This window comes from Carcharhinus amblyrhynchos, chromosome 3 (genome assembly GCF_965287045.1).
Source record: "Carcharhinus amblyrhynchos chromosome 3, sCarAmb.v2.hapA, whole genome shotgun sequence".
NCBI lineage: Eukaryota > Metazoa > Chordata > Chondrichthyes > Carcharhiniformes > Carcharhinidae > Carcharhinus > Carcharhinus amblyrhynchos.
In genome coordinates this window covers 4,307,487-4,332,515 of record NC_137326.1, presented here as the reverse complement: position 1 = coordinate 4,332,515, position 25,029 = coordinate 4,307,487, and the positions used below count along the sequence as shown (strand labels likewise).

Below are 25,029 nucleotides of genomic sequence, written 5' to 3'. Positions count from 1 at the left end.
GGATAGAATATAAAAGCAGGAAGGTCTTGCTGTAATTGTACAAGGCACTAATGAGGCTGCAACTGGAGTACTGTATACAATTTTGGTCCCCTTATTTGCGAAAGGATATATTGGCCTTGGAGGGAGTACAGAGAAGGTTCCCCAGGCTGATACCGGAGATTAGGGGGTTAGTTTATGAGGAGAGATTGAGCCTGTACTCGTTGGAGTTTAGAAGGCTGAGGGGGGATCTTATAGAGACATATAAGATAATGAAGGGGCTAGATAGGGTAGAGGTAGAGAGATTCTTTCCACTTAGAAAGGAAACCAGAACTAGAGGGTACAGCCTCAAAATAAAGCGGGGCGGGGGGCGCGGACACAGTTTAGAACAGAGTTGAAGAACAGCTTCTCTCAGAGGGTGGTGAATCTCTGGAATTGTCTGTCCATTGAAGTCGTGGAGGCTACCTCATTGAATATATTTAAGTCACGGGTAGATAGATTTCTGATAGACAAGGGAATTAAGGGTTATGGGGAACAGGTGGGAAAGTGGAACTAACCCACCTCAGATCAGCCATGATCTTACTGAATGGCGGGGCAGGCTCGAAGAGCTAGATGGCCTACTTCTGTCCCTATTTCTTATATTCTTATGTATCTAATTTGACTGGAAAGGGGGGGGCAGCTGGATTTAGTGAGAGGCGCTAAAGGAATGCAGCCTCTTGTTTTTATAGTTTATCCTAAGTGTTTGGGAGAGGGGGTTATGTTCCAAGCCGCTGGTGATGGGATAGCGGTCGAGGGCCCCTGCTAGTCACCCACCTCCCTGGCGTTCTCCTGGCCCACCAGCCCGGCGGCCGCCACCTTGGCCAGGCCGCTCTCATCCAGGCCCAGTCCCTTCACATGGCTGTGACTGGCGATCCGCTGGGTCTTGGTGGTGCTCTTCACCTCCTCGATCTTCATGGCTCAGTGTTGGGTTGGTTTCCTCCTTCCTCCCCGGCCTCCCTTCGCTCTAATCCGCAGGCCTCCGGAGCGGCGGCGCGTGTTACCAAGCGCGGCGGCGGACAACACCGGCCTAACTAACCCGGTGCCGCGGGGCAACGCCCGCCCTCTGCGCCGATTGGTCCGAGGAGCCGTCAGTCAACACATTCGTTCAGTTCATTGGCCAACCCGCCATCAATCAGCGCGACAGCCCACCCCAGCAAGTTAGGTGTCATCTACTTCCGGCTCCGTCGCTAAGGGGCGGGCCTAAACAACCGGAAGTGCAGATTCCCTGTATTATAATTGGCTGTTCATGTTCGTTTGTGATTGGACAATGTCGCTGTCAATCACAGCTTGCCCCTCCCTAGCCCAGGAGACAGACCAGAGAATAATGTTACATTAAATTACAGAGAATACTGTGACTTGTTGCACTAGAGGACATTTATGGTTCTGGAATATTATTTTACTCTAATCAAGTATTCTGATATTTTAAAATTCACATTTATAATTTAAGAATGTATATCATCTTTACAATACATACTTTAAACTTTAACACATACAAAAAGCTAGGATGTAAAAACAACTGGACCCTAAAACTGTGAAATGTTGCACAGAGGGTGGTGGGAATCTGGAACTCACTGCCTCAAAGGGTGGTGGAGATGGGAACGCTCACAACATGTCAGAAGCATTTAGACGAGCACTTGAAATACCATAGCAATTTGATTTTACTTGATTTATTATTGTCACGTGCATTGGGATACAGTAAAAAGTATTGTTTCTTGCGTGCTATACAAGCAAAGCATACCATTCATAGAGGGGGAAAGGAGAGGGTGCAGAATGTAGTCATAGTCAAGGTACGGAGAAAAATCAACTTAATACAAGGTAGGTGCATTCAAAAGTCTGATGGTAGCAGGGAAGAAGCTGTTCTTGAATTGATTGTTATGTGACCTGAGGCTTTTGTATTTTTCTCCCGATGGAAGAAGGTGGAAAAGGGTATGTCCGGGGTGCGTGGGGTCCTTGATTATGCTGGCTGCTTTTCCCAGGCAGCGGGAAACGTAGACAGTGTCAATGGATGGAAGGCTGGTGCTTGATAAGACCATAAGACATAGGAGCAGAATTAGGTCACTCGACCCATTGTGTCTGCTGTGCCAATCAATCATAGCTGATCTTTTTTGCATCCCCATTCTCCTGCTTTTTCCCCATTACCCATTGCATCCCCTTATTAGATATGGGGTCCAAAACTGCTCACAGTACTTCAAATGGGGTCTGACCAGAGCCTTATACAGCCTCAGAAGTACATCCCTCCTCTTGTATTCTCGCCTTCTTGATATAAATGTTAACATTGCGTTTGCCTTCCTGACTGCTGACTGAACCTGCACGTTAACCTTAAGAGAATCTTGAACATTGACTCCCAAATCCTTTGTGTTTCTGATTTCCTAAGCATTTCCCCATTTAAAAAATAGTCTGTACCTCCATTCCTCCTTCCAATGTGCATAACCCTCACACTTTTCCACATTGTATTCCATCTGCCACTTCTTTGCCCACTCTCCTAACCTGAGTGAGTCCTTCTGTAGCCCCATCCTTCCTGAATACTACCTGGATAAGTTTGATGGCCAACTTGTATACGATGAACCGTGGGCCTCTTTCCTTGCTGTAAACCTATAAAGACCCAATGAAGCTACTTATTCTCAGTTATAATCATGTCCATAAGGATGGTGCAAGTGGAAACAATTCATCATTTCAAAAGGAATTTGGATATGGGTTCTTACAGGAAATAAACTTTTTACAAGAATAGAGCAGGATATTCAACTGAGAGGATTGCTCTATAGAGAGCTGGTAGACACTCAGCGAGCCAAATAGATGAATTATTCTATAACTTAATTTAACAAATGTTGAAAATACACACAACAACAATTTGTAGTTTTAAGAAAAATGTTATTTTCCAAAATGTGGGTGTTGCTGGCAGATAAGCCACGATTGTCCTTTAGGGAAGGAAATCTGCCATCCTCACCCTCTCTGTTCTACATGTGACTCCAGAGCCACAGCAAGGTAGTTGACACTCAACGGCCCTCCAAAGGCAGCTTGGGATGGACAATAAATGCTGATCAGCCAGCGATGCCCATGTCCTACGAATGAATTAAAGAAGCACTTAGTGCCAACTTAGACATAGAACAGACTTGAGGGGCTGAGTGGCTTCCTCCTGTTCTGAAAGTGTTCATCGTAGGTTAGCATCTTCAAGGAAGAGGAGACACCTATGTAAGATGGAAGCTCTGACTGTGTGGCTGTGCTTTATCAAAGCTGAACAGGAATAAAGATGGCTATACAAATGTAAAACTATTCAACTAGTGCTCACTACAGAATGCATTTCAGGAAAGGGGAAAATGCTACAGGGAAATGGGCCTGTTGGACTGAACCTGTGCTGTCAAGCTCTCTGCAATCCATCTTGTTTCTTTAGAGATGCTGCGTATTTCCAGAAAAAGAAGTTCATAAGTTATAGGAACAGAATTAGGCCATTCGGCCCATCGAATGCAAGTGCGAGGTGGTCCACTTTGGTAGGAATAATAGTAGGAAGGATTATCACTTACGTGGCGAAAAACTGCAGCAGGCGACGGTGCAGAGGGACCTCGGGGTCCTTGTGCATGAGTTGCAAAAACCCAGCTTGCAGGTGCAGCAGGTGATCAGGAAGGCGAATGGGATGCTGGCCTTCATAGCGAGGGGGATTGAATATAAAAGTAGGGAGGTCTTGCTGCAGCTGTATAGGGCATTGGTGAGGCCGCAGCTGGAGTACTGTGTGCAGTTTTGGTCGCTGTACTTACGCAAAGATATTTTGGCCTTGGAGGGAGTGCAGAGGAGGTTTACTAGGCTGATGCCGGAGTTGAGGGGGTTGAGCTATGAGGAGAGGCTGAATAAACTAGGCTTGTACTCGTTAGAGTTTAGAAGAATGAGGGGAGATCTCATTGAGACGTATAAGATGATGAATGGGATGGATAGGATAGAGGTGGAGAGACTCTTCCCGCTCAGAAAGGATTATAGGACTAGGGGGCACAGCCTCAAGATAAAAGGGGGGCGGTTTAGAACGGAGTTGAGGAGGAACTTCTTCACTCAAAGGGTGATGAATCTCTGGAATTCTCTGCCCGTTGAAGTGGTGGAGGTTACCTCGCTAAATATTTTTAAGACGCGGGTTGATGGGTTTTTGAAAAGAGAGGGGATTAAGGGTTATGGGGAGAGGGCGGGAATGTGGAACTGAGCCATGACAGATCAGCCATGATCTTATTGAATGGCGGGGCAGGCTCGAAGGGCTAGATGGCCTACTCCTGCTCCTATTTCTTATGTTCTTATGAATCCACTCTGCCCTTTGATCATGGTTGATATGCTCCTCATCCCATTTTCCTGCCTTCTCCCCATAACCCATTATCAATTAAAAATCTGTTTAACTCCTCCTCAAATTTACTCACTGTCCCACATCTACCGTACTTTGGGGCCACGAATTCCACAGATTCACAACCCTTTGGGAGAAGTAGTCTCTCCTCAACTCTGTTTTAAATTCGCTACCCGTTATACAAAGATTATGACCTCGCATCCCAGGATGCCCCACAAGAGGAAGCATCCACTCCACATCTAATTTATCCTTTTGTCATAAATTGTTCAATATCTCTTCATATGACAAACCCTTCCTCTCTGGAATCAATTGAGTGAACCTCCTCTGAACTGCCTCCAATTCCACCACATGTTTCCTCAAATAAATGGACCAAAACTGTGTGCAATACTCCAGATGCAGCCTCATCAAATGTAAACAGAAAATGCTGAGAATAAGCAGCAAGTTTTTGATTTGATTTGATTTATTATTATCACGTGTCAGTATACAGTGAAAAGTATTGTTTCCTGTGCGCTATATAGACAAAGTGTACTGTTCATAGAGAAGGAAAGGAGAAAGCGCAGAATGTAGTGTTACCGTCTTAGCTAGGATGTAGAGAAAGATCAACTTAATGCAAAGTAAGTCCATTCAAAAGTCTGACAGCAGCAGGGAAGAAGCTGTTCTTGCGTCAGTTGGTATGTGACCTCAGACTTTTGTATCTTTTTCCCGACGGAAGAAGGTGGAAGAGAGAACGTCTGGGGTGCGTGGGGTCCTTCATTATGCTGGCTGCTTTTCCGAGGCAGCAGGAAACGTAAACAGAGTCAACGGATGGGAGGCTGGTTTGCATGATGGGTTGGGCTACATTCACGACCTTTTGTAGTTCTTTGTGGTCTTGGACAGAGCAGGGACCCATACCAAGCTGTGATACAACCAGAAAGAATGCTTTCTGTGGTGCAAGGTTGGTTGGTAACAGGTTGGTTTCTCAGCAGCTTTTGATAATCTGGTTTTAAAACCTCTCTGTATATTTTTTATATTAACTGTCCTGTTTCCTTTTCAAATGAATTTTCACCATGTGTTGTTTTTTATTGTCCCAGGTTTTTCTCAGCTTTGATTTCTGCTGGGGGGATGGATTATGAGGCGGAACTTGAATGCTCCGCCTGTAGGGGGCGAGGGAAGGTATGAAGTGGGTGCACAGCAGCCGGTCCGCCGGTTTTGACTGTCCCCCTGCTTCCTGGTAACCATGGCGGCGGCGGCTGCGAACGAGACTCTGAATTTCAACGTGGGGGTGCTGGGTCACATCGACAGCGGCAAGACGGCGCTGGCTCGGGCCCTGAGCACCACGGCCTCCACCGCCGCCTTCGACAAGAACCCTCAGAGCCGGGACAGGGGCATCACCCTGGACCTGGGCTTCTCCTCCTTCTGCCTGCCCATCCCGGAGCACCTCAAGCCGCTCGGAGACTACAGCAGGCTGCAGGTGACACTGGTGGACTGTCCCGGGCATGCCTCCCTCATCAGGACCATCATTGGAGGTAGGCTAACTAAAAAAGGAACGAGGTTCTTTCTCTACACCCTAGCTGTGACTGCAACACTACTTCTCTGCACTCTCTCCTTCTCCGCTGTGTACTCTATGAACGGTATGTTTTGTCTGTATCACGCAAGAAACAATCCTTTCCACTGCATCCCAATACATAGAGCGTGATGACTTCTTGCAAGCTGTCCCTAGCGTACCTTCTAATTCTATATTTTTGATCTTCTATGTTTTTAAAACCGCATTCTAACTCTTTTACTCTCTATAACAATGATCTTTCTCTGCACCCGAGCAATGACTGTAACACTGCGTTCCGCACTCTCCTCTTTCCTTCTCCCCTATGTAGTCTATGAATAGTATGTTTTGTCTGTCTAGCACAAGAAACAATACTTTTCACTGTATACCGATAAAAGGAAGATGGAAGTAGAGTGTGGTGACTTCTTGCAAGCTGTCCCCAGCATACCCTCTAATTCTATATTTTGCTCTTCTATGCTTTTGAAACTAAGAACAAAAAGAACAGAATCAGCCTGGGAAACAGGCCCTTCAGCCCAACGAGCTCATGCCGCCATCTCAACACCACCAGTCCCCCTCTCCACCCACGACCCTTGTCTAATGTTTTATGGCCATCCAGATTGAGGAAAACTGATTTAGGGACAATTTATTACTGCCAATCAGCCTAACAGCACATCTTTGGGGTGTGGGAGGAAACCGGAGCACCCGGAGAAAACCCACGCAAGCACGGGGAGAATGCGCAAACTCCCACAGACACCGGCCCAAATCCATGTGTCTGCACAGCAATCAGCGATAGTCACTGAGCTGTTGTCTTGCCCAGTATCTGGTCCAGTTTAGGCACACACTAATGACATGAAGCACTAGGCCAATCTCGAACAACCAAGAGCAGCCCAAGTACGACCCATCGCATGTATGCCCCTCGTTGGACACAAGGCGGACCGACTTAAAACCTGTGAATGAAAACTGCACTCTAATTCTTTTAAACTCTCTAACAATGATCTTTCTCTACACCTAGCAATGATTGTAACACTGCATTCTGCATCCTCCCCTTTCCTTCTCTCTTATGTACTCCAAGGACAGTACGATTTGTCTGTATAATGTGTAAAAAAAAACTACTTTTCACTATATACCGATACAAGGAAAATGGTGCCAGAGTGTGGTGACTTCTTTTTCAGTTTATTTATCAGTGTCACAAGTAGACTTATATTAACACCGCAATGAAGTTACTGTGAAAATCCCCTAGTCGCCATACTCCAGCCCCAGTTTGGGTACTCTGAAGGAGAATTTAGCTTGGCCAATGCACCCAACCTTTTGGACTGCGGGAGGAAACCATGCAGACAGCAGGAGAAAGTGCAAATTCCACACACAGTGACCCAAGTTGGGAATCAAACCCGGGTCCCTGGCGCTGTGAGGCAGCGGTGCTAATCACTTCTTGTGAGCTGTCCCCAGCATATCATCTAATTCAATCTTTTACATTCTTTTATGCTTTTAAAACTGTACTCTGACTATTTTAAACTGTCTAACAATGATCTTTCTCTACCCCCTACCTATGATTGTAACATTGCATTCTACAACCTCTTCTTCCCTTCTCCCCGTATACTCTATGAACAGTGTGCTTCGTCTTTTTAGCGCGCAAGAAGCTATTTTTCACTGTATCCCGACACATGTGACAATAAATCAAATTGATTCAAAATGTGACAATACTTCAATTCAATAAAAGCGGAAAATAAGCAGCCAGGAACAAGCTGAAAAATAGGACCAGAAAGGATGTTATCTCAGGATTACAACCTGTGCCACAGAGTAGAAGCAGCAGGGTATCTGGGATGAATACATGGCTAATATGTTGTGAGGGGAAGGCTTTCAGCTTCCTAAGGCATTGGCACTAATTCTGGGGGAAGTGGAACCTGTATAAGCTGGACGGATTATACCTGGGGTTGGACCGGGACTGATGTCCTTCATAGTTCTCAGTATTAAACAGCAATATGTCCTTTTAATCAAAAACATGCAAAAATAAACTATACAAAAAAAAGTCAAGTTTCTCAAGTTAAAGTACTTCATAAAGTCCTAGACAAACAAAATGAAGGGAACAGGTAATTTGTATAGCACATATTCAGCCAAGTTGGATTCAATTGAAATATATGCTGATGTTTTGGAGACTCTAGTATTTGTTTTGATGGGTTGAGGGTTTTATTTAAGTTATTTCCTAGTGTCACATTAGGCTTACATTAACATTGCAATGAAGTTAATGTGAAAATCTCCTAGTTGCCACACTCTGGCGCCTGTTTGGGTACACTGAGGGAGAATTTAGCATAGTCAATGCACCTAACCAACACGTCTTTCAGACTATGGGAGAAAACCGGAGCACCCAGAGGAAACCCATACAGACATAGGGAGAAATTGCAGACTCTGCACAGACAGTGACCCAAGCCGGGAATTGTACCCAGATCCCTGGTGCTATGAGGCAGTAGTGCTCACCACTGCCGCCGTGCTACCAGGGAATCCTATGTAAGGATTCAGAGCAGAGGGAATTGAGAACAAGACAAAAAGACAGTCAGGAGAATAAATCTTTCCTCTCTGCCCTTAAACCTGTACCCCCTAATTTTGGACTCCCCTATCCTGGGATAAAGATCTTGGCTATTCACCTTATCTATGCTCCTCACAATGTTATAAACTTCTACAAGGTCACCCTTCATCCTCCTACTCTCCAGGGGAAAAAAGTCCCAGCCTATCCAGACTTTCCTTATAATTTAACCCTTCCAGTCCTGGTAACATCCTTGTAAATCTTTTTGTACCCTTTCCAGTTTAGTGACATCCTTCCTATTGCAAGTGACCAGAATTGTATGCAGTACTCCAAATGTGGACTTATGAATGTCTTCTACAGTTGTAACATAATGTCCCAACCCCTGTGCTCAGTGGTCGAACCGATAAAGGCAAATGTGTGCCAAACATCACCTTCACCACTCTGTCTACCTGTGACGCCACTTTTAAGGAGCTATGTGCTTGCATCCCTAGATTCTCTGTTCAACAACGTTCAATATAATACAGTGCAATACAATGTACTCAGTGGGGTTTAGAAGGATTAGGAGGTGTGGTGAATCTCACTGAAATTTACAGAATACTGAAAGGCTTGGATAGAGTGGACTTTGGGAAGATGTTTCCATTAGTAGGAGAGACTAGGATCTGAGAGCACAGCCTCAGAGTAAAGGGATGACACTTTAGAACTGAGATGAGGAGGAATTTCTTCAGCCAGAGGGTGGTGAATTGGTAGAACTCAATGCCACAGAGGGCTGTGGAGGCCAGGTCATTGAGTGTATTTAAGACAGAGGTAGGTTTTTGATTCGTAAAGGGATCAAAGATTATGGGGAAAAGAAGAGAGAATGGGGTTAAGAAATTTATTAGCCATGATTGAATGGTGGAGCAGACTCGCTAGGTCAAATAGCCTAACTCTGATCCTGTATCTTATGGTTAAACTGTCTCCTCTTAGACTGTTTCCTCAGTTCTTGATTAGATTTACTTGGGGCAAGGAAAACAAAGACTTTTATGTATTCTTCCAATTCACGATAGAGTCATGGTAAACAGTTTGTCTTCCTGCAGTAAGCTTTAACATTTCAGCCTGGCTGCTACTCCCCTGGCCAGATTGGCCAATGTTAAGGACGTTGATCCGGATCCTTTGGGTAGCAAGTCGTCCAGAGAGCTGAAACTCTTCCACTGTTAACGAATCGGTTACTTGCAGACAGAAGCTATGTTTGCATCCACAGATTAGGCCTCCAGAGATTACCTCAGTATTTGGTGTGGTAAAACACCACAGGGTTGAGCCTATCTGCATAGCTTTATGCATTCTCCAATGGCAAGACATTGACTGTTACCTTGTTGTAATCTGTCAAAGGTTCAAGAGTGACATGAATGCGCACACTATGTAATGCGTTGATTCTGAACAGCATTCAGCAGCGCTCATGTATGTCTGGCTCTTATCATGTATCATGAATCCCTTTGATCCGGTAAGCCCTGCCCTCCTCCTCCTGCCTCCAGGAATTCAAACCCATAACTCTTTTGAAAGGTTTCCTTTGCTGGTTATCTTATGGGACTGCCATAATAAATTTTATCACCCCCTTAACAGTCCCCCACTCAGCCTAGAGACCACGAGTTCATGCCTGTTTTCGTGTATGTTAAGGAAATTCAATTTGTGCAGGGATGTGAATAAGTGCCAAGGAATAGTTCAGAATCTTAAACCCTTAAAGTCAGCCTAGATACTATCAATCAAGTCTCTTGGGAGGTTATCACGTGCTCTCCCCGTTGCTTGGCCTGTGGTGGTATTTATCATTCCCGCAGCCACTTTGTCCAAGGCCTGGCAGAGCCCTTCTCCCTGTAAACTTAAGGCAGTCAGTGCGTATCTGGTTCCGTAGAGTCCAAACTGTAGCCTTTTCCTGACCTCTGTGATTACCCAGGAGGAATAACTGTTTGTTTCAAATAACAGTACTGTGTTACCTACTGAGTTAGCACTGCCGTTTAACCCGCCAATGTTCCCCAAAACTGCTTGTCATCTTCTGCATATGCATTCTCGATTCAGGGGCTATTCTATAATTATAATCATCAATGGTTACCTGTAGTTGGATCTTGGCCCATTCAATAGTACTTGGATGGTTGTGACTCTTAGAATATAATACTCCGAATAATCCTGAAATACTGCATATTACCTCTAACGACTCCATAGTTACGTCATGTAGCAAGGTTATGGGTTTTCCAAACTGACTTGTACTGAGTGCGTTTACACTGTTTGCAATTTGATATTATTTATATAAAATGTAACTGTTCTCTTAAAACCATTTCTATGAAATTATTTCTCATTTGACATTTTGTAAGTACAATTCTAGTGCGTTACTTTATATGGTTTCCAGAGGTAAACTGCATTCTGCAGAAACTGTTTCCTGCGGGTTTATTTTAAAGTATTACTGATTATGTTCTGGCAAATGTAAATGCTGTACCAAGATGTTTCATATCTTGAATCTGATTTTCACGTTCTGGGGGAGTTCCACAAATTTGGGACATTGGATACAAGTGCTAAGATTGTAACATCGAACATGCTGACAACCTAGTTTATCTCTCGTGTACAATGTTCTTGACAATATTGGCCCCCGAGTCTGGGGTCCCATACCATGTGCTCGTCATATTCCTAATAATCAAGTATCTCTCCAAGGCTCCGCTTTCACTTGGAGGTGTTGCACATTGTTTTCTCAGTGCCATCCCATGCGTGTTTTTCCACTATCAGAGTCCCAAGTGTAATTTGCCCATTGCAACCTGTGTCTTTGATCCTAATTGATGCTCCAGGTCTCTGGAGGGACACGTAAGAGTTCTTCCCCATGATGGTATGACTATATATGTTTGATGAGTGTCGGGGTCATTTGATCTGAAGTCCAGACGTTGGGCTTTTAAACTCATCCTCATCTTCCATCTATGGGCAGGTGTTCGTACTGTCCCGGGTGTAAGCAGGTATCCCTGTCCATCTATCTGGTCAGCACCTCTCATGGTTCAGTGAGGGTCACCAGAGAAAGTAGGATCCTGTAAAATAAAATATGAACACTGATCGGTGATCACCACTAGTTTGGCGGTCATTAAGTCTCTTGGAATCTTTATACAATTTTAGCTGTATATAATGTTTCCAACTTGATGAATCTTTCATATCTACCAAAGCAGAAGTTACCTTGCTATGGTTACCTCGTTGGGTCCTACCTATCAGGGCTGCAAATCAGCTCTTTTGGCAAGTACCTTGACCATTGCCTTATCCCCAGCTTTGGTTTTTGGGCTCAGATGTACTCCTTTTTCCTTTCGCAATCTTTAATCCTTAGCATAGCTATCACTTCCCCCTTCAGGCTATGCAGTTGCTCAGCTGGGCGTCTGATAAAATTAAACATCTTTTTTCTTGTGTTGTAAACCTCTGCGCACCCAGTCACTAAGTCCTCTGGAAGCGTCATGGCTCTCTCTGTCATTAACTCAAAAGACATCATTCCCGTCCCTCACACAGGGGAACCAGGCTGATTTCTGGGATGGCAGGTCAGTTATATGAGGAGAAACTAAGTCTTTGCGTTCTTTGGAGTTTAGAAGAGTGTGAGGGGAACAGGATATTGAATTTCATGATCAGCCATGATCATAACAAATGACAGTGCAGGTTTGAAAGGCCTACTCCTCCTCCTAGTTTCTAAATGTGACAATTTCACAATAGTTTTGATAAGTTTAAACTCTGCAAGCTATAGAAAAGACAAAGTTGGGCTATTCTAAAACAATGCTTCTGTAGGTGTTATTTTATGTAAAGAAAGTCTAGTTCAAAATAATTAAACTGAGTTTGGCCAATTCATCTCCCTGGCTTCCAGCATTTTATACTGCACATTCAGCCTCAGAACAAGTGGAATGTATCAGATAATCTTGTGACTGAACTGAAAAATATAGCACAAAATCCTACTGGTGCTTCTGAATGAGATTTTCCAAAAATTGACAGAGTCTTTTGTAGCTATCATCAAATAGTCAGAATGCAGTGCTCCCTCCAAGCAAATGGGGCTCATTTTAGTCCAGTTTGATTCCTCATTAGCGTTTTGTTGATAATTACTGTCCCTACAAATCATCCATGTCGTCTTTTCTTGTCCTCCTCCTGTACCTGTCTTAGAGCAACGCTCATTACATGTTCTTCTTTTACACTTTGTCAAGATAGCCAGATTGAAAAATCCATTACTCCTTTCTCATGTTTCTTTGGTTTGACCCAGTCACTAAGCTTTTTGCTTGATGACAGGGGTTTCCAAATCGTATCCCTTCTCCATCATCCTCAATCAATTTCTTGTTATGATTGACAGTAGCCTGCACTATGGAGGTAGAGAGATTCTTCCTGCTTAGAAAGGATAGCAGGACTAGAGGGCACAGCCTCAAGATAAGGTGGGGGGGGGGGGGTGGGGGGCAGTTTCGATCAGAATTGAGGAGGAACTTCTTCACTCAAAAGGTGGTGAATCTCTGGAATTCTCTGCCTGTTGAAGTGGTGGAGGCTACCTCGCTAAATATATTTAAGTCACAGGTAGATAGGTTTCTGATAGACAGGGGAATTAAGGGCTACGGGGAGAAAGTGGGAAAGTGGAACTGATCCACTTCAGATCAGCCATGATCTTATTGAATGGTGGGGCAGGCTAGATGGCCTACTCCTGCTCTTATTTCTTATGTTCTTATCCCTTGGGTCTCCATATTAGGTTCCCCATGTCGGCACCCTTCTTATCAGTCCCGGCTGTCCTTATGCCTTCTATACTCGTTATTCTCCTTTCTGGTTCTACCCTCTCACGGGATTCTCCTTCGTGGCTATTCCTCGTGGTAAGCGACACCCTTCAACCCTTCCCTCCCACAGAATTCACCTTAGCGTTTTTATCTGTCATGGGACTCCAGTGTAGCTTCACCCTTGTTCAAACTGTGGTCTAAGTCTTCCTCCCTTTGGCTCTTTTGGTACTGCAACTTACAGCTGACCGGCAACTAATGTGGAATTCCTCCCCTGCCTAAGAGTGGTAAATTAAATGTACCCACCTGATTTGGGGGCACATAATCATTGGTTGTCCAGTGCGGTACCCTGCTTGCAGCACCAATTGCTAGAGAGTTCAAACAAGTGGAGTCTTGGAGACTACGTGGTTTCAGTAGGAGGTTTAATCAAGCTTGTACTGTATATGCAGGAGGGCACCCAGAGAACCAATTCGGGCTATTGTTCTGGGTGACTCTGCTCAGGTGGATTCAAACAACATTCTTAAACTATTTCATGTTACAATGTGTACATTCGATGTTCCGATTGGGCCAGTATCTGGTAATTTAGCTTTTGTCATTTCAGACCTATACTTGTGATTGATGATGGTGGGATTTGTGGTCCTGTTTTCCTGATTAGGCTATTTCGCACAATGTTGTTTCTATTGTCCTGGGTGATGTTATTCTGCATTGTTTCCCCTTTATCTCCTGTTTGCTTGTTTCTACTTCTGTGGATATGAAATCATTATAAGTACCTTTTGGCATGTGAACTTATTTATTGCTACAACAAACCCCTCTGACCATTTCCTTGGTTTTTGATTTGGAGGGTGGGGGGAGCGTAAAGACTTTGGGAAGTCATGATAAACAGTGCCTTGGATCTCCATTGTTGTTATATCTGTGATACCCTCTATCTGATGTGTGGCTGTCTGGTCTTATGGTACCAAAAGTTCTGAGAGCAACTAGTTTTAGTAAGGAGCTGAAGGAAATCAGTATTCATAGAGAAATAGAACACTACAGCACAAACAGGCCCTTCGGCCCACAAGTTGCGCCGATCACATCTATACCTACCAAGCCATAGAACTATCTGTAACTTCCAATGCCATTAGATCCCATATACTCATCCAGGAGTCTTTTAAAAGACCCCAGCGAGTTCGCCTCTACCACCACCGGCAGCCGATTCCACTCACTCACCACCCTCTGAGTGAAAAACTTACCCCTAACATCTCCATCAAAAATAGTTTTTGAAAAATTGATGAGATTGAAGGTGGATAAATCTTCAGGGCCTGATCATCTTCATCTCAGAGTACTTGAGGAAGCGGTCCTGGAAATCGTGAATCATAGAATCCTCGAGTGCAGAAGGAGGCCATTTGGCCCATCAAGTCTGCATAGACCACAATCCCACACAGGTCCTATTGTCATAACCCTATGCAATTATCCTAGCTAGTCCCCCTGATGCTAAGGGGCTATTTAGCATGGCCAATCCACCTAACCTGCACATATTTGGACGATGGGAAGAAACCGGAGCACCTGGAGGAAACTTATGCAGATTCATGGAGAATGTGCAAATTTCACACAGGCAGCAACCCAAACTAGGAATTGAACCCAAGTTGCTGTGGCCATGGGGCAGTAGTTCTAACCATGGTGCTGCACACTGGTAGTCATTTTTCAAAATTCCTTGGACCCATAAGATATAGGAGCAGAGTTGGCCGCTAGGCCCATTGAGTCTGCCCCCCCATTCAATCATTGCTGATTTTATTTTTCTCATCCCCATTCTCCTGCCTTTTCCCCTTAACTCCTGATCCCTTTATTAATCAAGAACCTATCTATCTCTGTCTTAAAGACACTCAATGACCTGGTCTCCGCAGCCTTCTGCAGCAAATCGTTCCACAGATTCAACACTCTCTGGCTGAAGAAATTCCTCCTCATCTCTGTTTTAAAGGATCGCCCCTTTAGCCTGAGGTTGTGCCCTCTGGTTCTAGTTTTTCCTAATAGTGGAAACATCCTCTTCACATCCACTCTATCCAGGCCTCGAGGTATCTTGTGAGTTTCAATAAGATCCCCCCACCTCACCCTTCTAATCTCCAACAAGTACCGACCCAGAGTCCTCAACCATTCCTCATACCACAAGCTCTTCATTCCAGGGATCATTCTTGTGAACCTCTTCTGGACCCTTTCCAAGGCCAGTGCATCCTTTCTTAGATATGGGGCCCAAAACTGCTCTCAATACTCCAAATGGGGTCTGACCAAAGCTTTATACAGCTTCAGGAGTACAATCCTGCCCTTGTATTCTAGCCCTCTCTACATGAACGCTAACATTGCATTTGCCTTCCTAACTGCCGACTGAACCTGCACATTAACCTGAAGAGAATCTTGAATAATGACTCCCAAATACTTTGTTTTTCTGATTTCCTCAGCATTTTCTCATTTAGAAAATAGTCTATGCCTCCATTGTTCCTTCTAAAGAGCTGAACCTCACACTTTTCCACATTGTATTCCATCTGCCATTTCTTTGCCCATTCTCCTAACCAAGTCCTTCTGGCTTCCTGCCTCCTCAATACTACATGACGCTCTACATATCTTTGTATCATCTGCAAACTTAGCAACAGTGCCTTCGGTTCCTTCCTACAAATTGTTAATGTGTATCATGAAAAATTGTGGTCCTAGCACTGACCCCCTGAGGCACACCACTAGTCGCCGCTGCCATTCGGAGAAAGACCCCTTTATCCCCACTTTCTGCCTACTGCCAGTCAATCAATCCTTTATCCATGCCAGGATCTTACTCTTAACACCATGAACCCTTAACTTATTTAACAGTCTCCTATGCAGCACCATGTCAAAGGCCCTCTGGAAATCCAAATAAGTCACGTTCACTGGCTCTCTTTTATCTGACTTCCTTGTTACCTGCTCAAAGAACTCTAACAGATTTGTCAGCATGACCTCCCCTTGATGAAGCCATGCTGACTCAGTCCTACTTTATCATGCACTTCCAAGTACTCTGTGATCTCATCTTTAATAATGGACTGTAAAATCTTGACAATGACCGAAGTCGGGCTAACCAGCCTGTAATGTCCTGTCTGCTGCCTTCCTCCTTAAACAGCGGTGTTACTTTCGCTACCTTCAGTTCTCTGGTACCTTCCCTGCCTTCAGTGATTCCTGAAAGATCACCACCAATGCCTTCACAATTTCCTCAGCTATCTTTCAGAACCCTAGGGTGTAGTCCATCCGGCCAAGGTGATTTATCCACCTTCAGACCTTTCAGTTTCCCCAGAAGCTTCTCCTTAGTGATGGGCACTGCACTCACCTGTGCCCCCTGACTCTCCTGGAGTTCTGGACTGGTTCCTACAAATTGTTGGGCAGCTAATATGTGGCCACTGTTCAAAAAGGGAGGTAGAGAGAAAGGAGGGAACTATTGACCAGTGAGCCTAACGTCAGTGCTGGGGAAGTTGGCAGAGTCCATTATCAAGGATTTCATAGATCAGCATTTGGAAAGCAATGGTAAAATCAAAAAAAGTCACCATGGTTTTACAAACAGGAAATCACGCTTGACAAATCTATTGGAATCCTTTGAGGATGTAATTAACAGAATTGACCAAGGAGAACCTGTGGATGTGGGTTATTTAGACCTTCACAAGGTTTTTGACAAGGTCTCACATAGCAGATTACAACATAGAGTTAACATGCATGGAATTGTGGCTCATGTCTTGAGAAGGATAGAAAGCTCTTAGCAGGTGAGAAGTCTAGAGTTGGTACAAATGAATCTTTTTCCGATTGACAGGCAATGATTATTGCAGTGATCTGTGCTAGGACCCCAACTGTTTACATTACAAATTGATGATGTGGAAGAAGCAACTAAATGTAATATCTTCTAATTTGCAGATGATGCAAAGTTGGGTGGTAGGGTGAGCTGTGAGGAGGATGCAGAGATGCTTCAGCTTGATTTGGACAGGCTGAATGTGAGGGAATCTGCATGGCAGATGCCGTATAATGTGGATAAATGTGAGGTTATTCACTTTGATAGCAATAATAGGAAGTATAAATTGGGTATAAATTGAGTGAGGTGGATAGTTAACAAGATCCTTGTGTCCTCGTGCATTAGTTGATGAAAGTAAGTGCGCAAGTATAGCAGACAGTTTAATAAAAAAGCAAATGGCATGTTGGCCTTCATTGTGAGAGGACTTGAGTATAGGAATCAAGATGTTTTGCCAAATTGTACAGGGCATTGGTGTGGCCGCAACCGGAGTATTGTGTGCTGTTTTTGGTGTCCATAACTGTGGAATGATGTCCTTGCTATCGAGGGAGTGCAGCGAAGTGATGGCAGGTGAGGTGAGACTAAGTCTGTTTGTATTAAATTCTTTGGAGTTCAGAACAATGAGATGAAATTGCATGAAACTTAGAAGATTATAACTGGATTAGACAGGGCAGATGCATGGCGGATTCAGAATGAATGTTGCCAATGGTAGGGTTTCCAGAACTAGGGGTCATAGTTGGAGGATAAGGGGTAAACCTTCTCGGACTGAGGTGAGGTCCAATTTCTTCATCCAGACAGTGATGAACGTGTGGAATTCACTACCACAGAAAGTAGTTGAGGTCAAAATATTGTGTGATTTCCAGGAGAAATTAGATTGAGCCCTTGGGGTAAAAGAGATCAAACGATATGGGGAGGGGGGGAAATCAGGATATTGAATTTGATGGTCAGCTATGATCAAAACGAATGGTGAGCAGGCTCAAAGGGTCCTATCTGCTTCTATTTGCTATGGTTCTAGGTCTTGTGCGAATAAAGCAATTATATTCAAGGTCACAGAAAATTCTGGAAAATCTCAACAGGTCTGAGAGCATCAGTGGAGAGATAAGAGCTAATGATTCGAGTCTGGATGACGAGGACAGAGCTAACGATTCGAGTCTGGATAACTCTTGAAATATTCGCTCTGTTCTGTCCCCGCAGGTGTTGTCAGACCTGTTGAGATTTTCCAGCATTTTTTGTTTATCCAGTTTATTTAGCCTTTCAGAAGGCTTTTGACATGGTCTCAAGTAGTGGAGTACCATGTAAAGTCCAAGTGCGTGGGGTTGCAAGTAATGCCTTGAGATAGGTAGAAAATTGGTTAACAGATAGGAAGCAAAGAGTTGGCATGAATGTGACTTTTTATGATTGGCAGGCTGTGACTAGTGGGATACCGCAGTGAACATTAGGACCCCAAATGTTCACATTATATATTAGTTGGAGGAGGGAATTAAATCTATTATCTCTAAATTTGCAGATGATGCAAAGTTGGGTGGTAGGGTGAGCTGTGAGGAGGATGCAGAGATGCTTCAGCTTGATTTGGATAAGTTGAATGTGAGGGAATATGCATGGCAGATGCAGTATAATGTGGATAAATGTGAAGTTATTCACTTTGATAGCAATAATAGGCAGACATTATTATTTGAATGGGTATAAATTGAGTGAGGTGGATATTTAACAAGATCTTGGTGTCCTTGTGCATTAGTCGATGAAAGTAAGTGTGTTGGTATAGCAGCAGTTAAAAAAAGCACATGGCACGTTGGTCTTCATAGTGAGAGGACTTGAGTATAGGAATCAAGATGTTTTGTTAAATTGTACAGGGCATTGGTGTGGCCGCAACTGGAGTATTGTGTGCAGTTTTAGTGTCCTCATCTGAGGGAGGATGCCCTTGCTAAAGAGTAAGTACAGAGAAGGTTTATGAGGCTGATTCCAGGGATGGCAGGTCTGACATGAGGTGAGACTAAGTCAGTTAGGATTTTTTTTGTTAGAGTTTAGAAGAGTGAGAGGGGATTTCATAGAAACTTACAAAATTCTAACAGGGTTAGATAGAGTAGATTCAGATAGAATATTCCTGATGGTGGGGGAGTGCAGAACTTGGGGTCATAGTTTGAGGTTAAGCGGTAAACCTTTTAGGATGAATGTGAGGAGAAACTTATTCAACCAGAGTGTTGAATGTGCATTTCTACCCTCTCGCAGAACTCTCCTTCGCAGCTACTCCTCCTTGCAGTGAGTGCGACCCTTTGATCCTTCCCTCCTGCGGAATTCTCCTTCACAGTTTTGTCTGTCACGGGATAAGTGCAGCTCCAACAACGCTTGAGCTCTGTACCACCTAGGAAAAGGCAGTCTGCATGATTGACACCTCATCCACCAATCTTATACATTTCACACCCTCCAGCTCTGACGCTCAGTGTGTACCATCCACAGGATGCGCTGCAGCAACTTCCAAAGCTCTTTTGACAGCACCGTCCAAACCCGTGACCTCTACTCTCCAGAAGGACAAGGCAGCAGATGCACAGGAACACCTCCAAATCACACACCATCTTGACCTGGAATGATACTGCTCTTCCTTGTGCTGTGTTAAAATCCTAGAACTCCATTCTGAACAGCACTGAGTGTTCCTACAACACATGGATTGCAGCTGTTCAAGAAAGCAGAGCACCATCACTTTCTCAATGGCAATCAGAGACAAGCAATTTTGACCTTGCCAATGATACTCACATCCCATGAAAGAATTTTGAAAAAATTCATAGCTCTGCCTGTGACAATTTGACATAGGATCAAGAGAATTGGTGACAAGCAAAGCACTTCTATTTTGCTACCTTCCATTTTGTTAAGTGTATTGGATATCAGTATTGGTGTTGTTAGTTAATTAGAACGGTCAATTTCTCTCTCAATTGGTTTTACTGGGGACCCAGAATTCAAAGTTGATCAGCCATTATTGTGAGTCTTTAACCAGAGGACTATTTATTCCTCCATAAACAACATGAAAAACAAATCTTATGGTCAATATCACGGTGCTGTTGTGGCAGGTTGCTGTTTCCAAATTGGTTGCCATCTTTCCCTTAGCATTTTTATAAACCACAAATTAAAATTTCAGCTCCTGTGCTCTAGTGTTAAGAATACTGGTAACTCTCATTCTCAGAATTTGGTAGCAACCTGCTGATTGATTCCATGCAGCAAATATGACAATGTTGTTTCTCTAATGTGGTGCTGAAAATCCTACCCATTATTTTAACAATAATGTTATTGCATTAGGCACTATTTCATTTGGTAAACATTTTTAATGACTGCTTCACGTTGTATGTAAAAATAATAACTTTCCTTTAAAGCCACTTGTTCAGACCAAGAAGTCCCATGTGCTATTGTCTGGCTCAGTCGGCTGTTCCACCATGGGAGCCATGATGTGGCGATGTCGGCATTGGACTGGGGTGAGCACAGTAAGAAGTCTCACAACACCAGGTTAAAGTCCAACAGGTTTATTTGGAATCACAAGCTTTCGGAACGTTGCCCCTTCATCATGGGAGGGCATTATTGACCTGACTGATCTTGTCTCCAGTCAATATGTGTGCTTTTCAGCAGCAGTTACTTGACGGTGATTAGGAATCTTGGTTGATATTTCCTGCAACTAGTACCTGCCGCAGCTCCGATTTAATACAGACCAAGAATTAAATCATGGATGCTTCTGTATGTTCCAGTCCTGTGCTTTGGATTATCTGTTGCAACATCACAGGAGAACGTGATGACATAATTTAGAAGGAAGGCTGAGCTGACCACACCATTTATTTTTATTAATGAGTTGATGTAGTGTGAGAAATGTTATGCCTGCTAGAAATTCAATAGTTTATTCTATCCCTCCAACTTTTTGTGCATTAACAGTGTCTTGAGAGTGGGATTGTGTTCTTGCAAATTGTTGACATTCCAAACTGTTCCTGTATTTCATGTGTCTTTGTGAACTATCTTGTTGCCTTGAGCATAAAACTAATTCCATTTTCTCAAGTGTTGGGTTGGACAAGAATGGCCTGTTTACATGTTGCGACTCAGTGTTAAAGCTCATTTAAGGACAAGATAGAAAAACATGTCAGAAAAGAATAGAAAGGTATGCAGCTCGGTAGAGAGGAGGCTCGCACGGGGCATAAATGCAGACACAATAAACTCTGGCCCTACTCTTGCACAATGACAAAATTCCAAGCTGGTATGTGATAAATATCATCAATAATACTTTGAACGTTCAGTTGAATGGACTAGTTTTATATTGTGACAATAGGAGGAAGAATAATTCTGGCTTCATGCCTCAAAATAAAGTTTTTGAATTTTGAGATGTTTGGAATGTCCATCTATTTGAACAGTAATGTTTTGAAAATGTTTGTCCCCACATCAAAGTGCCAAAAAAGAGAGGTCGCTGTTTCCTGTTTTTTTTCCCTTACTTGCTGCTCAAAAACATGAAAGTACCTTCCAACTTGCAAACTTCCCATGACAGCATTTCAGGTCTGACTGCTGAATATGCTTCATAAGGCATAGTTCACTGTCCAAGGATAAGTACGAAAATCAAGCCTAACCATCAGTGCAGTACTGAGGGATCTCCACACTGCTGGAGGTGCCATCTTTTAGATACTATATTTAAACTGAAGCCTTGTCGGCACCCTCAGTTGGATGTAACAGATCCCATGGGACTATTTTGAAGAAGAGCAGGGGAGTTATGCTGGGTGTCCCGGCCAATGTTTAACTCAATTAATGTTTTGCTGGTTACTTTCATGTTGTTGCTTGGGCATTTGCAGTGCACACATTGACAACCATGTTCCTACTTTGAGAGTGACTACATTTTAAAAGTACTTCTGATAGAAATCCTCAAGATTACGAGAGACATGGACGGAGTGGATAGTCAGAAGCTTTTTCTCCAAGGCCCTCCAAGCCTGCACCTACTAAGGTGCGAGGGACAAAGTTTAAAGGCGAGGTATGAGGCAAGCTTTTTACGTGGAAGATGGTGGGTGTCTGGAACTCACTGCTGGGGGAGGTAGTGGAAGCGGATACGATAGTGACTTTTAAGAGTTATCTTGACAGATACGTGAATAGAATGGGAATAGAGGGATATGGTCTCCGGAAGGGTAAGGGGTTTTAGTTCAGTCAGACAACATGGTTGGTTGGTGCAGGCTTGAAGGGCCTGTTCCTGTACTTGAATTTTCTTTGTTCTTTTGTTCTTTGGTTGTAGAATGTTCTGAGATGGCCAGCATTTGTCAAAGTACTGTGTGACTTAGCTATCTCGTACCTTGTCCATGTGGTTATCTTCAAAGTTGCGACTGAATCCTGAGTGTTACCGCAGAAAACATGATAGCTAAGCTCAAACCTTATCTTGCCGAACAGGCCCATTTTTCCTGGAGGGGGTACTGGATTGAAGTAAGGAGCAGGATCTCTTGCTGGCTTTGTTATTCCTCTCTGCTGCCTATAGGTTTTGTTTTTAAGTTTGAAGTTTATTTATCAGTGTCACAAGTAGGCTTGTGACGCTGATAGTTATTGTGAAAACCCCTAGTTGCCACACGCCGGCGCCTGTTTGGGTACACTGAGGGAGAATTTAGCATGACCAGTGCACCGAGCCAGTATGTCTTTTGGATTGTGAGAAGAAACCAGAGCACCTGGAGAAAACTCACTCAGACATGGGAAGAACGTGCAAACTTCACACGCAGTGATCAAAGCCAGGAATTGAACCCAGGTCCCTGGCACTGTGAGGCAGCCAAACTAACCACTGTGCTGCCCTGGGTCACAGGAACAAGAGTAGACCCATTTAGCCCAGAGCATTAAGAGCAAACATTGAGCTCCTATTGCCATCCTGGATCCAGATTATCTAATTCGGGCCAGCCTTGTGACCAACTACATTAATTTACACACTGAACAGTTTATTTTGCTTTCCGTTAATGGTTCTACCTGATTATTTTCATATTGTTGTACCTCTTGCCAGTTGGCTTCAATGCAAAAAGCTTCCCTTGAATGTGCTTTAAGCTGAAAAGAGTTTAATGGACAGCACAACGGTTTTTTTACCAGGCTTGGTTGATAATTGCTGTCAATGACTAAGCCATGCAGGCCAATAAAATTCCAGAAATAAAAACAAAGTGCTGGAATAACTCAGATCTGGCAGCATCTGTGGAGAGAGGAACAGTGTTAATGTTTTGAGTCAAATGTGACTCTTAAGTTTAGAGAGGCAGCAATGTGCTGGGTTTTGTGCTGTTGTAGTTTCACTCGGCTGACACCTTATTTTTAGGCATTCCTGGTGCTGCTCCTGGCATGCCCTTTTGCACTCCATGGAATCAGGGTTGATACTCCAGTTTGATGGTCATGACAGAGTGGGGATCTGCTGGCCCATGAGGTTACAGATTGTGATTGATTCCAATTCTGCTGCTACTGATGGCTCACAGCACCTCCTGTTTTGAGTTGCTCGATGTGTTGGAAATCTACCCTATTTAGCCCTGTGGTTGTGTCATACAACACAATGGAGGGTATCATAGAATCATGGAATCAACAGCATGGAAACAGGCCCTTCGGCCCAAACTGGTCCATGCCGTCCAAAATGCCGAGCTAAGCTAACCCCATTTGCCTATATTTGGCCCACATTGTTCTAAACCCTTCCAATCCGTGTATCTGTCCAAGTGTCTTATAGAAGAATAATCAATGTGAATGTGGGAAGAGGCCCTGTAAGAGGAATTTTCCGAGGTGTCCCTCTGTGGGGTCTTGTCCTCAGCTGATCTCACTCAACCAATACAGTGACCATGAAAGACAGCATATAGTTAAAGAACAGAAGGAAGTTTATTGCTCGTGCATGCATCAGGAGAAAAGATGGTCACTGAGTGCCGACTACCCTTTCTGAGGTAACAATACAAGTGTGAGATTGATATGCTTTTCTGAACACTACACTTGCCTGTTATCCAGACTGGAGGGCCCAATTACAATATTATGCATTATTACCTTAGCCAATAACGTTCTACCTGTTAGCAGGAGTAGGAGCTCATTCGTCTAGAATGAAAGGAAGCTCTTCCCTTATTACTAAGAAATCTGGTAGGTTCAAGGCTATTCTCTGATGCCTGTAAATTTTAATTGGTAGAGAGAGTCTGTTCTCTCGCCTGAGCCTGGCCCCGTTATCATTAGGAGAAACTGCACCAACCTTGTTAACTATGAGCGAATGCACTCCTGTACCTTCCAAAGCCTTGATCAACTTACAGGATCCAAAGAAATCAGAGGCCAACAATACATGCACTTTCTTAGCCCTGTTGCAGCTAATATGGCAGACACTGCCATGCCAGAATGGAGCTTCAAAATTCTTCAGTTTGTCTTTCTTGGATCAAACACTCTAAGGCTTTTCAGTGTTGAATCCTATTTGCCACTGTCCTTTTTGTCACTCTCCCCACCTGACTGTATTCAATTGTAACTTCTTGCTCCCATTCACAGAACTTTTTTTTCGTTTTCTATAGAATTTATTTGAGGACACAAATAATTACAGATGGTGTTCCAGGGATAACTTAGTATTTCAAGGAACCTTCAATGACTTTCCCATGTTACTTCTTGTCGGCACCAACATTTGTTTTAGCTGTGCCCTGGACTTTTTTCATTCTATTCTTGCTTTCCTTTCACTGTTTCCCGGAAACCTTCGTTCTCTCCAACAGATCGTGCCGTGACAGTCTGTGCTTGGGTTCATTCTTCTTCGTGTAATCCAAGGAATTGTGGACCATGGCAAATCCCGTTGTTTTGCCGCCACCAAATTATTATGCCTCTCAATTTAGTTGTTTGTCTAGTGCTGGAGATTTAGTATACCAGGAGCACACAGCCTCTTGACTTCTATGTACTATATTTAACGATGATCTCCAAATGACATTTTGGAAGATAAGACAGGAGCTCCCGACATTAGATGATTATACCGTCAGGGCAATCCTGGCAGTTTCACTATTTGTAGGGGATCCCTAGTGTGGAAAGGTTTTTGAAATCTGCTGCATGCTGGGCACGTGTTGTTTTTAGGAATTACATCGGTGGTTCCTAGGACTAGTCACGTTCCCACAGTCTCTGCTCGTTGTCTAAGGGATCGCTGTTAGTTTTGAGCTCTGAGAAATGCTGTTTTGGGGTTGGAGCAGAGTGCAGCAGATTTTACTCTCAGTCACTAATAATACCCATTCC

General features: G+C 43.7%; 2 protein-coding genes across 2 annotated transcripts in view; one reads left to right on the top strand and one right to left on the bottom strand.

The window, feature by feature from the left end:
* The window catches only part of ruvbl1 (RuvB-like AAA ATPase 1), a 59,179-nt gene extending 58,137 nt beyond the window's left edge, over positions 1-1,042 (bottom strand). Inside the window, exon 1 of the mRNA XM_080218638.1 lies at positions 790-1,042. Within this exon, the coding sequence (XP_080074764.1) occupies positions 790-930 (141 nt within the window). The 5' untranslated portion in view covers positions 931-1,042. The remainder of the gene's footprint in view (positions 1-789) is intronic.
* Positions 1,043-5,525: 4,483 nt separating this feature from the next.
* The window catches only part of eefsec (eukaryotic elongation factor, selenocysteine-tRNA-specific), a 358,203-nt gene continuing 338,699 nt past the window's right edge, over positions 5,526-25,029 (top strand). The window contains exon 1 of the mRNA XM_080186223.1: positions 5,526-5,832. Within this exon, the coding sequence (XP_080042349.1) occupies positions 5,544-5,832 (289 nt within the window). The 5' untranslated portion in view covers positions 5,526-5,543. The remainder of the gene's footprint in view (positions 5,833-25,029) is intronic.